This window comes from Leiobunum rupestre, chromosome 1 (genome assembly GCF_980474605.1).
Source record: "Leiobunum rupestre chromosome 1, qqLeiRupe1.1.hap1, whole genome shotgun sequence".
In the NCBI taxonomy this organism is placed as follows: Eukaryota; Metazoa; Arthropoda; class Arachnida; order Opiliones; family Sclerosomatidae; genus Leiobunum; species Leiobunum rupestre.
The window spans coordinates 54,456,460-54,468,820 of NC_143384.1; the positions used below are offsets into that span (position 1 = coordinate 54,456,460).

Genomic DNA, 12,361 nt, shown 5'->3' on the forward strand with positions numbered 1-12,361 from the left:
ACGTTGAATTGTAGTTTATAAATTTAACTGTTTCGAACCAAATTTTCCAATAACCTTCTTAACGTTAAAATAACGTTGTTTTTAATCAATTTCGTCCAAGTTTATTTTTAGACGAAAATATAACGTTTCTTTTTGGTTTTGTTAAAAACTATTTTTTCATTAAGGATAAATAACCATATAAACGTTCTTATAGATACTAATTCAACGATAAAGGTTAAAATTTTAACTTAATACTTTAGTATATCGTTGTTAAAAATACTACAGCAAAACCTCTAAAACTTATTTTTGGTCTTACAATTTGTCATTTACCTAATTTTCAGCCGAATTAAGTTGCCTATTCGTAATTTATCCATCTATAGAAAAAAATTCATTTCATCCCCTAGCTCAAGCATAGCTCAAGTGATGTGTTATAATAATTAATTTTATTATCGGGTATAGAAAGTGATTGAACACTTTTTGTACCCCGAAACGGGATTCTAGATGTTACAATTGTAATGCGCGTAGGAGTGTGGTGGCACCGTAGCAAGCCCTTCATGCCACGCGCACGTGGACTAACAACTCCCTATACATGCGACCAATCGTAGTCGGCTGTGGCTCTGCACAGGTAGAGATTATCTAAAGTGAAAGTAAAAGCAGTACCTACGCATTTGTACTATAGGCAGTGGTAAAAGTATCGCGCCATTAGGCAATAGGCATTAGCACGGTCGGTTTTAAACAATCAATAGATAGTGCTGTAATTTGAATGAATATGGTAATTATAAGTATTAAATATATTATCAAGTTAATGATAAGTTTATAAAACATTAATAGGTATTTACTAAATGTCATTTGACATGATCGCTTAGTATTTAATAATGGATTATCGTGACCCAGCAGTTAAGCCTTTGTATCACTTTCCAAAGTCTCATTTGCATTAACAAACTTGGTTTAAAAACTATGATTTTATGAATTTATTCAAGCTATAAATCAGTTCACATTGTATGCAATAAATTAACTTAGGTTCAATTTGTTTCCAATAAGTTTCAAATAAAATTTTTTATTTGAATGTTGAGTATTGAAATTGAGAAAAACTACATTTTTCTAAATCTTAAAAATGAATTATTATTACCAGGGCTATATTTACTGCTAATCTTGAAAAATATAGGCCATCACAAATTCATATTATTAATTAAAAAGTTTAGCAATAGACAGTTGTGACAAAAAAATTCAAATATTTAGCTCTGATTACATGATTCTTGGTACGCGATACAGTGGGTGAACAAAATACCAGTGTATTTAATGTGAAAATTTTAAATTCTGTGATAAAATATAATTCCCTTCCGAAATTGATGTCTCTACATTAGTTCACAATGTTTGCATTAAGTGATTTAGAAAAAAAAATAGAAATAATGCTTTTTAATTCAATGTTGAGAGTTGAAATTTTGAAAAATTCTACATTTTTCTTAACCCTAAAATAAGGGATTATTTTCATTAGGGCTATATTTACTGCTAATCTTAAATACTATAGGCCATCACAAATTCACAATAAAAAAGTTTTGTAATAGTCAGCTGTGGTAAATAAAAATCAATCTTCATCTGCAATTCTGCAGGTGTTTATATTGATAGAGAAATTTATATTGCTTAGTTAGTACTAAATAATTTTGAGGAATGTCATTATTGTTATATTTTGAATATTTTTTTCTGTTGTCATTGAGTTAAGGTGATTTGTGTACCTTCAATAATGAAATAGATTTTGTAATACCATATGTTTATGCTTTTCAAAATTGGGATTTAAGATTATCTCCAAGTATTTTTGATTAATTTGAATAAGATTTAAATATTTAGGAAGTAACGACAAGTAAGATTAAACTTTTTTAAGATGTTTGACCAAACTGATGGAGATTTTAGATTCAGTATTGCAATAAATAGCGTGTATATTTTCCGTATAAAGCGATTTGTGATATTTTAGAAACAAGGGAGATATTATATTCGCTGTATACATCGAAATTAATATTTAAAATTCGTTAATTAAATGCTTAATTTCAAATATTCTCGATTATTGGAAATACGATTTAAGTATTTTTAAATAACGTATATTCAAGTTTTAAGTAGATCCAATTTTTTATTTTCCAAAAAAAGTGATTTGTGTTAATCTAATTAACTGATATGTTTTAGTAGTTCATATTGCATTGTAACCCAAAAGTTTTATAAAAAGTACAGTTCTTTCTTTTCTTAACTTAAATTTTTTCCAGTGTCTGTTTATATTTTTATGGCTATCAATAAATTTTTATGTGAGAGATGCATTAAATAAAAATTGATCCATTTCGGAGATCACGCCTGCTCTAATTAGTATGTAAAAGGCATACATTCTAGTATAAGAACGACGTTATTTTAACTCCTAAAATACGTTGATTTACAGTTGGTTTCAATTAGAGCACTAACGTTAGAAAAACGTTTTATGGTAGTTTATTGAACGTTTAATAAACGGTTTTTTGTATAACGTGTTATTTACGTTGCACAAGTAACGTTACGATTAGAAAAATACTAACGTTAACTAAACGTATTTCTAACGGTTTTTTTATAGTATAAATCACCGGACATGATCTACGTTATTATAACGTTTGATTTACTACTATTTATCAACGGTTTTAAAACGGTTTTTTAACCACATTTTGCTACCTGGGTAGTGTTTTATTTTTCGCTTCTTATGTAAATACATGGAAGAAGAAAGCTTTATTCTTCCATGATAAATATAACGAAATTTTGGGTTCGATTTAAATTATTGCACAGAAAAAATTGAAATGTTGTGACTCGCGTATTAGTAATTATACAAATGTATTAACAAATCCGGCTACCGGGAATAGAACTCCCGGCGCACTACACTCCGAGCTTAACCGTTGAGCCACCGACACTAACTGCACCGGAAACTTTTTTTAAACATAAAGCTTAACGTTTCTCTGCCATTCTTTATGCTTTTTAATTTTGGAAGAGACAATTGTTTCTTTAATAGTTTTGTTATACATTATTTATATAATTAATAATAAAATTTGAGCTGAGCTTTTTTTAAAGACAATTCAGTGCAATTTTTTTATTTTAATAAGGAATATTTAAACGGTATGGAATCGAACCCGGATCACTAGATTTAGGCGGGTAATGGCTAAAGAATTAAAAAACCCGGACTCTTGGCTAAGATCATTGTGTATTGTCATGTATATAGCGGATACACCTTATTATTAAATTAATTGAATTAAACAAAGTTGTTTTGCCGACCGACCGTAACCATCGAAAACCACATTCAGGGTACTATAAATTTGTATACCAAACGTGATCGGGCTGAGCTATTTAAAATACGAACCAATTAATTAATCTAAAATGAATATTACTTTAACCCTCTAGTAGCACAAATTTACACGATTAAAATAATTTACAAAATTTTGAAATTCATTTTACAATAATTTTCGATGTTCAGCCCCGCTTTCTCGTAACGGCTGCGGAAGCACTCCGGCCTGGAATCATTTGCGTTTTAAAACGTGGCAGCGATGCGTCGCTACCCACTCCAAAAAGACCCTGCTAAGAGCATCGTGGGAACTAGGCCATTTTTTCCCGGTCGTGTTAAGCCTTAGCTTACTTTGTTGTTCAACTACCACGACTTCACGAGGGTACCTTTTAACAAGCAGGTAAATATCAATTGGTTTTGCTATTCTAATTTTATATTATTCTTGGCTTAGAATTGAGCAATGAAATTATTTGTTCTTAAAGAAAATATAGGGTTCCCCGCTTCCGGTAAACAATGGCTACGTTAAGCTTATTTTTTAAACACTAGTAAACGTTTAGTGTTGAAATGAAAACAATTGACTCTACAGATTTTAAACAGAAATATACTTGATATAAATTTAAATTGCGAATTTAGATTTCATTTTAATTCGCTACCTGATCTCCAAAACCTGGTAACTCGAAATTAATGGTTGGCGTTTTTAGAAAGAGCTTTTCAGCCTTCACTAAATAAAAATCAAGATAATTCACCACTTCAGTAACACGATCTGCGCAAACGCAGTGACTGACGCGCCATCTACTATTAAAGAAGAGAACTGCTTAGTATGCAAGTTCCTTCTTCCGTTTCTACATAATTTATATAGTATGTGCTCTCGGAAAACTTCCGTAAATGGCACAATAAATACTGAAATGGTGAATTACCACATAGTTTCATAGTTCACGTTTAAAGTGAGAATAAGTTTTTTAAAGCATGCGGTTTTATATTTTACAAATTTTATATTTTTATATTTTTATATTTCATACAGGATCCAATTGTGAATACACCGAAAATAGTATTCCAAAATGAAAACATTAGATAAATATTCAATTCTCCCTTGGAGGTTAAAATTGACGGGGTGTCATTTGACGTCAACTCTATAAGAATGACAGTCGCATCCTTGTTTTCTGGATACCATACGTTTCAACTTGAGTATCCGACTTCCTTGAGAAAAACAATGGATGAAGAATTTCCAGAAAGTGTTTTTTTAAATTGTAACAACAGATGTTTCGTCGCCGGTAGTAGGCATTGTTAATAGACTTACAGAATAACTATAAGTTTATGGATCATGCTTTAGAATACACTTTAATTTTGTTTAAAGAATAAAGTTTAAATTTCAATAAAAACGTATTTTCTAAACTATGAACTTATTAATGCTGTAAGCTTACTTGTTCCCTTTCTAGCACATAAACAATTAAACATATTTGTCGCCTCAAATTCACCATATAATAAAAATGATTCACGCACGCCTGTACGCGTTAATGTGAAGCTCAATTGTCGTTATATTGAACGACATATCGCTTAAATTTGAACAGCAATTCAGGTGCATTTGATCGCCAAAAGACTTAAATTTGAATGCCGGAACGCTTAAATTTGAGCGCCAAAAGATTTATGCCTACATTTGAATGATAAATCCCGCACATTTGAAAGCCATTTCAGGAAAATATGATCGACCCAAGACTTAAATTTGAACGCCGGAACATTTAAATCTGAGCGCCTAAAGACTTACATTTGAATGATATATCACGCATATTTGAACGCCATTTCGGGTAAATATGATAGACCCATGACTTAAATTTGAACGCCAAAATACTTAAATTTAAACTCCGGAACGCTTAAATTTGAGCGCCTAACGACTTACATTTGAGTGATAAATCACGCACATTTAAACGCCATTTCAGGTAAATATGATCGACCCAATACTTAAATACGAACTCTAAAACCTACATTTGAACGCCGGAACACTTAAATTTGAACGTCAAAAGACTTAAATTTGAATATTAAATCACGCACATTTGAACGCCATTTCAGGTAAATATGATCGCCAAAAGAGTTAAATTTGAACGCCGGATCGCTTAAATTGGAACTTCAGCAATCAAAGATGAACTGTGCGACTATTGGCTTTGAATGCTTTACCCATTCAGGATTGAATCTTCGCTTTCAATATTGAATGTTAACCTAAAAGTCAAAGTTGAACGCCCCCGTGAGCACTTACATTTGAATGGTGTAAAGAAATATTGTTTAAACGTTAGTATATATATATATATATTGTTTTGTTGAATAGCTCGAGCTCGCGTCTCGTAAATTAGAAGAAAGAGCGAGCACGAGTCTCGTGCTTTGAGAAAGAAAAAGGCTTAGATTTAAGTTTTTTAGAACGAACGAGACCTTTACAAATTTTTGGCTGTAACGGACATTCCGTATATTTGGATGTAGTCTCCCTGTTGTGCTCATTAAAAGCAATTGTTCTGATTAAATTAAGATCCGTTTCCTAAATCTATCGCGTCTCAATCACAGAGTAAAAGTAGAAGCTATTTCATGGTGCCGAAACCCGGGACCTTTAGATTAGAGTAATTTTAGGGAAAGTCGGATTAAAATAGAGTAAGGTAATCAATCAGGATGGCAAGCAGAGGAGGCATCGGGGATGTACAAAGAGCAAAGAATAAGAGGAGTATACAGAGGCTTTATCGGAGAAATATTGTCTGAAATGGAAAGCGCGCTTAAATCCGATCCAATGGATTTCTTGGAAACACTGAGAGTCAACGTAAGGCAATTGGAGCCAAAAGAAAACGCCTTAAGAGACTTGGACTCAGAAATAGAGGAGGCAATTTCATCGGACGACCTAGCTGCCGAGTATAGATAAGTTGAAACCTTCAGAAACGAAATCATATCATGGAAGACAAGAGCCGAAAGTGCGATAGAAAATGAAAAGGATTCAGCGAGTTTAGCCGGTTCCTATAGAACAGCGAGGAATCGCGCGTTAAAGGTAAAACTTCCCACATTGGAATTAAAGAAATTTTACGGCGACGCAACAGAGTGGTCTAAGTTTTGGAACCACTACAAAGCAACTATACACGACAACGAGGACGTACCCGACAAGGCAAACAAGTTTTACTACCTAGCATCACTCCTTAGAGGAGACGCGGAAGCCATCATTAAAGGGCTACAAATATCAGATCGGAACTATGATATCGCTATCCAGCTATTAAAAGAGACGTACGGAAAAGTAGAAATTCAGATAGATGTCCACACTGAAAATCTATTAAAATTAAAGTCCGTTGAAAGCTCATCAGACGTGGTAGGCCTGAGGAATTTATACAATACATGTCAAGTAGAGCTACGTAGTTTGGAGTCGTTAGGTCAAGACCCAGAGGCATGCGCGTCACTTTTGTGTCCAATGCTAATTAAGAGAATTCCACAAGACATAGCGCTAGGATTCAATAAGAGCGCGTCAGCGAATGGAAAATGGAAGTTAGCAGAATTAATGGAATATATAAAAAGAGACTTGGAAGGAAGGGAGCGCATTTTAAGGTTGACAAATAAAGGCGGAAGAAAAGACGGAGCGTTCAACCACGGCAGTAGTGGCAAAGATCAAGGCTATAGTAGAGAGTTATCGAGGAATCAACAGTACAAAAAAGCCACCACGACATCCGCTTTAATGGCAGGTGTAGAAGGCCAAAATGAAAATTGTATATTTTGCGAGAAAGAACCGCATAAGCCGGAAGAATGTAAAGACGTGTCACTAGAGCAGAAGTTGGAAATCCTAAAGAAGAAAAACCGTTGTTTTCGATGCTTAGTAGGGGAACATTCCTCTCGATTCTGCAGGCTAAGATTTAAGATCAAATGTAACCACTGTCAAAAGCGCCACCATACAGCCATGTGTGAAGAGAAAGAGAAGGGACGAAGGGAGAAGATCGAGTTCGAGAAAACAAACACCGCCACTACAGTTAAAGAAGTATCCGTAGGGACAGTAAGTTCGTACCCTACTACGAAAGAAAAAATACTTATCCAAACCGCTACAGTTCTGGCAAGAGGACCGAACGGGAATGAACTTATCAGATGTTTGATGGATAATGGCAGCCAGCGAACCTTTATAAAGAAAGATACAGCGCGGAAGCTCGGTTTAAAACCTACAGGCGTAGAGAGTCTCCAAATTAAAACATTCGGAAGTAGAAAACCGACACTGCTAAAAACAAACAAAGTAGAGTTAAAGTTAAGAAGCCTAGTAGACGAGACCGAAATCATTATCGAAGCGTTGGAATCTGATGAAATCAGCTCGGCTACAATTCGAGTTCCTGGAGAAGCTATTAAACGGAACCTAGAATCAAAAAACTTACCACTAGCAGATATAAGCCAAAGCGACAACAATAATGGAGAAATGCAGTTACTAATTGGTTCAGACTTGCGTGGGAAGATTTACACGGGAAGGTTCGAAAGAATAAACGACGTTCTCTTCGCTATGAGCACCCTATTTGGATGGGTCGTGCAGGGACCGACAACAATAAGAAACATGCAAGTTTGCACGGAGAAAGTCAATATAGACCCCGTTTCCATTATGATGATCCACGAAGAAGAAGAACTAACGGGAAATAGTCTTAAGCGCTTTTGGGAATTAGATTCGCTAGGAATAAGATACACCGAATAAAGTGGCCATGATCCGATGAACGAGAACGCCGTGGAATTCTTCGAAAAGACGGTTCAATTAAAAAAAGGAAGGTTAGAGGTCAGCCTCCCGTGGAAAGAAGAAATGCCGGAGTTGGTGGACAATTTCGATATGGCGAAGTGGAGATTAGCCGGACTATTTCGAAGATTCAAACGTGATCCCAACTTATTTGAAGCGTACAAAAAGGCCTTAAAGGAATACGAAGAGGGCGGAATTATCGAAAGGGTCGCGAGAGAGACAAATGAGATTGACCCCCTCTATTATCTCCCTCATCAACCGGTTATAAGAGAAGAAAGAGCGACCACAAAAGTACGTCTTGTGTTTGACGCGTCGAGCCATAAGAAGAATGAGAATTCGCTAAACGACTGTTTGATGTCCGGTCCAAACCTCAATCCTGACATCTTTGAAATCCTCGTGAAATTTCGAACAAAGAAAGTAGCAATTGTCGCCGATATTAAGCAAGCCTTCCTTCAGATCGACTTACACGAAAGATACAGAAACGCTGTAAGATTTCTTTGGATTGAAAACACCGAAGACCCAAATCAAAAATACATAATATTTAGATTCACCAAAGTTTTATTAGGAGTTAACAGCAGTCCATACCACCTAGCGGCCGTTCTAAATAAACATCTAGAACAATTTAGAAATGAATTTCCGGAAACGTGTAAGATACTAAAGGAAGATCGATACGTCGATGATTTTGTCTCGGGAGCTGATAACGCTCTATTGGCCTATGACAGAGTTAAGGAAGCGAAGGAGATCATTAAAAGGGGACATTTTGATCTATGTAAATGGCATACTAATGACAAGGGTCTACGAGAGCGTATCGAAAAGAAAAAGTTCAACGAGTCATTGACGTCGAGCGAAAATCAAGAAACCCTGATTTTACCTAGCGCTTCGTTGTCATCTAAGGTTCTAGGAATGACCTGGAATGAAGAAACAGACAACTTCTCCTTTGAAGTAGAGGCCTTGCTACCCCTTGTACAACAGTTGGACAGTACGAAAAGATGCGTTTTGCAGCTGTCCGCTCGGATATTTGATCCGTTCGGGTTAATAACGCCATTCTCAATCAGAGCGAAGACGCTTTTCCAAAGGCTGTGGCTGGATAAACAGAGATCTTGGGAAGACGAGTTACCTCAGGATCTTGCCAAAATTTGTGACTCATGGTGCTCAGAGCTACCCGATTTACGACTTCTATCAACACCCCGACTCTGTTTTTTCAATGAAGAAGACATATCTGTGGTAGAGATGCAACTACACTGTTTTTCAGATGCTAGTGAAGCCGCCTTTGGAGCGTTCGTTTATTTAAGAGCCACATTAAGTAACGGAAAGGTATCAAGTCGTCTTGTAACTTAAAAATCCTGCGTTGCACCGCTAAAGAGGATAAATTTACCCAGGCTGGAGCTAATGGGAGCTCTAGAAGGAGCCCGACTGACAAACAGAGTTAGTAAGTGTATGAATATCAACAACGAAAAGATCCATTTTTGGTCAGATTCGAAAATCGTCATTCACTGGATAAGAGGTTCACCCAGAAAATGGAAACCTTTCGTAGGAAACAGAGTAGAAGAAATACAAGAGATAGCCGAACCAGGCTCATGGAATCATTGTCCAGGTTCTTAGAATCTTGCGGACTTGTTAACGAGAGGAAAAACCTTAAAAGATCTACAAGGCAGCGAGATTTGGTGGAATGGACCTGCTTGGCTTGTAGCCAAAGAAAAGAATTGGGGTAACAAGAACTACAAACCAGAGAAATTAGGCGAAGATGAGATTTCAAAGGTCGAAGAAGAAACCAGAAGGAAGTATGAAGAGGTCGCTCTCACGGTGTGCGAGGCCAAGCAAGTTACCGAACCACTGTGGGATATTAAGCAACGCAGTAGACTGTCAAGAGTCATAAGAGTAACAGGATGGGTACTGAGGTTTCTCCAAAACTTGCGCAAACACCAAAAAAGAGATTCGTTAGTAAAAGTGGACGAGATAATCCCTCTGAACGCTGAAGAAATAAGGAACGCTGAAGAATTCTGGATTCGCCGACTTCAAACTGAAAGTTTTCAGGAAGAACAAAAGGACTTGAAGGCCGGAACTGAGCTAAAAAGAAATTCAACGATTCGTAATCTCAAACCATTCTTGGATGAAGCTGGTTTAATTAGGGTTGGCGGTAGACTCCAATTTTCAGAGTTTGATAACACTGAGAAACATCCTGTAATTCTACCGTGTGATCATTACTTCTCCAGTTTAATAGTCGACCGCGAGCATGAGATTGTCCATCACTCTGGAACGGCTAATACCTTAGCGCAAGTTAGAGAAAAGTATTGGATTATACGTAACAGGCAATTAGTAAAGAAAAGAATTACGGCGTGCTTGAAATGCAGAAAATGGAGAGCAAAATCAGCTAACGAAGTTACTGCGCCCCTGCCTCGAGACAGAATTACGGAGTCTAGCGCGTTCGAAACATCAGGGTTGGACTTTGCGGGCCCATTATATATCCGAAGTGAAGATGACGTGAGAGAGAAAGCGTATATCTGTCTCCTGACTTGCGCAGTTACTAGAGCCGTACATCTGGAGCTGGTGAGCGAAATGAGTACGGAAAAATTACTTTTAGCACTCCGGAGATTTATAGCTAGAAGAGGTCTGTGCAAGATCATCTACTCTGACAACGCGAAAAGTTTCAAGAGAGCGGACAAAGAGCTAGTTAACTTCCATTTGGAACAGCGTAAAAGAAAAGGACGTGAGCGATTTTTTTGGTAAGATTGGCGTCCAATGGAAGTTCATCGTGGAGCGGGCTCCTTGGTGGGGCGGGTTTTATGAAATAATGGTGAGAGGCGTCAAGTCAGCGCTTAAGAAGGTTTTACACGGCGCTCTACTCAGATTCGAAGAAGTAACTACCGTCTTAGCAGAGATGGAAGCCGTGATTAATTCACGTCCACTAACATACCAAGGAAGCGACCATGAGGAACCTACAGCATTAACCCCAGCTCATTTTTTCGTCGGTAAACGATTAACTTCTCTACCCCCAAATTCCGAGCCGGTAACGGCCGGCACTTTAACCCAAGACCAAACATTATTGAGATGGAGATATCACCAACAAGTGTTGATCCATTTCTGGAAAAGATGGAAGTCCGAATATCTTTTACAGTTAAAATCCGTTCACCACCTGGACGAAACAAGTCCGAATGCCGTTATAGACGTGGGAGACGTAGCTTTACTGAAAGGAGACAATGAACCTAGACAGATATGGAAATTAGTGAAAGTGGAAGAAGTGTTTGAAGGTTGCGACAAGAAGATCCGCTCCTGCAAAATTCGATTGCCAAATGGAACTCTCGTGAAAAGATCCATTAATTTGTTGTACCCCTTAGAGATAAATAATTAATGAACTCTATAAAATCGTTCATGGGGGGGAGTGTAAAGAAATATTGTTTAAACGTTAGTATATATATATATATATATATATATTGTTTTGTTGAATAGCTCGAGCTCGCGTCTCGTAAATTAAAAGAAAGAGTGAGCACGAGTCTCGTGCTTTGAGAAAGAAAAAGGCTTAGATTTAAGTTTTTTAGAACGAACGAAACCTTTACAAATTTTTGGCTGTAACGGACATTCCGTATATTTGGATGTAGTCTCCCTGTTGCGCTCATTAAAAGCAATTGTTCTGATTAAATTAAGATCCGTTTCCTAAATCTATCGCGTCTCAATCACAGAGTAAAAGTAGAAGCTATTTCAAATGGTAAAGCATTCCACCACAGTGGCAAGGCATTGAATGCTGATGCATTCAATTTCTAGTGTTGTGCTTTTACAGTGTAGATAATTTATTGAATATAACTGGTCATAAGTTGTTCGTGAGCCAGGTGATACGGAATAATAGTTAAAATATAACAGGGAAGGTTTTATGGGTCACATATGAAAATATAATCCACTGATATTTCGTTGGGGACGAATTCATGAACACAGTGTATCATAAATTGTTACGTTTGAAAAAACCCTGTTGTAAATTCTGTTATTGTCTAAATTTAATTAAATATTTATCTTCCATCATCTTTGGTGCGTTAAAATGTAGAGTTTTCATGAAAATTTAGATAATTATAAAATAAACAAGTTAGATTAAATATATTTCTCTAAACATTTTGAAATAAAGTTACTTAAACTCTTAACTGAGACCTTTTAACCTACGAAACAGAATCTTATTGTTTTTGTTCAAAGCTCCGAACGGTAATGGTTATCGTTAAGCATACGGTTCGTTACTGGACATGGTTGTGGACATGGATTGGTCATGGTTACTGTTGGGGACACGGTTTGATTTTCATACTTATTTAGTATTTGTATTTGTGCTAAATGTCCTCAGTTATAACAAGAATAAAATGTTTTTTACTGAGCAACTACCAAGAAGTGATCAATACGGCAGTGGCTTCCTGGTTACA

General features: G+C 36.3%; 3 protein-coding genes across 3 annotated transcripts; all 3 read left to right on the forward strand.

The window, feature by feature from the left end:
- The first annotated feature begins 5,930 nt into the window (after window positions 1-5,930).
- LOC149963265 (uncharacterized) lies at window positions 5,931-7,931 on the forward strand. Its single transcript, XM_090165734.1, has 2 exons — window positions 5,931-6,110; window positions 6,186-7,931. The coding sequence occupies exons 1-2, from the start codon at window positions 5,931-5,933 to the stop codon at window positions 7,929-7,931; spliced, it is 1,926 nt and encodes a 641-aa protein (XP_090021860.1).
- A 15-nt stretch (window positions 7,932-7,946) lies between these two features.
- Window positions 7,947-10,694, forward strand: LOC149963266 (uncharacterized). Its single transcript, XM_090165743.1, has 2 exons — window positions 7,947-9,281; window positions 9,570-10,694. The coding sequence occupies exons 1-2, from the start codon at window positions 7,947-7,949 to the stop codon at window positions 10,692-10,694; spliced, it is 2,460 nt and encodes an 819-aa protein (XP_090021869.1).
- A 64-nt stretch (window positions 10,695-10,758) lies between these two features.
- LOC149963267 (uncharacterized) lies at window positions 10,759-11,316 on the forward strand. The gene has a single exon (XM_090165754.1). The coding sequence runs from the start codon at window positions 10,759-10,761 to the stop codon at window positions 11,314-11,316; it is 558 nt and encodes a 185-aa protein (XP_090021880.1).
- Window positions 11,317-12,361: the final 1,045 nt, after the last annotated feature.

Coding starts and splice junctions, on each gene's coding strand:
- LOC149963267 (XM_090165754.1), top strand. CDS start 10,759: ATGGTGAGAGGCGTCAAGTCAGCGCTTAAGAAGGTTTTACACGGCGCT.
- LOC149963265 (XM_090165734.1), top strand. CDS start 5,931: ATGTACAAAGAGCAAAGAATAAGAGGAGTATACAGAGGCTTTATCGGA. Junction 6,111..6,185: donor TGGACTCAGAAATAGAGGAG/GCAATTTCATCG, acceptor ATATCATGGAAG/ACAAGAGCCGAAAGTGCGAT.
- LOC149963266 (XM_090165743.1), top strand. CDS start 7,947: ATGAACGAGAACGCCGTGGAATTCTTCGAAAAGACGGTTCAATTAAAA. Junction 9,282..9,569: donor CCACATTAAGTAACGGAAAG/GTATCAAGTCGT, acceptor CCAGGTTCTTAG/AATCTTGCGGACTTGTTAAC.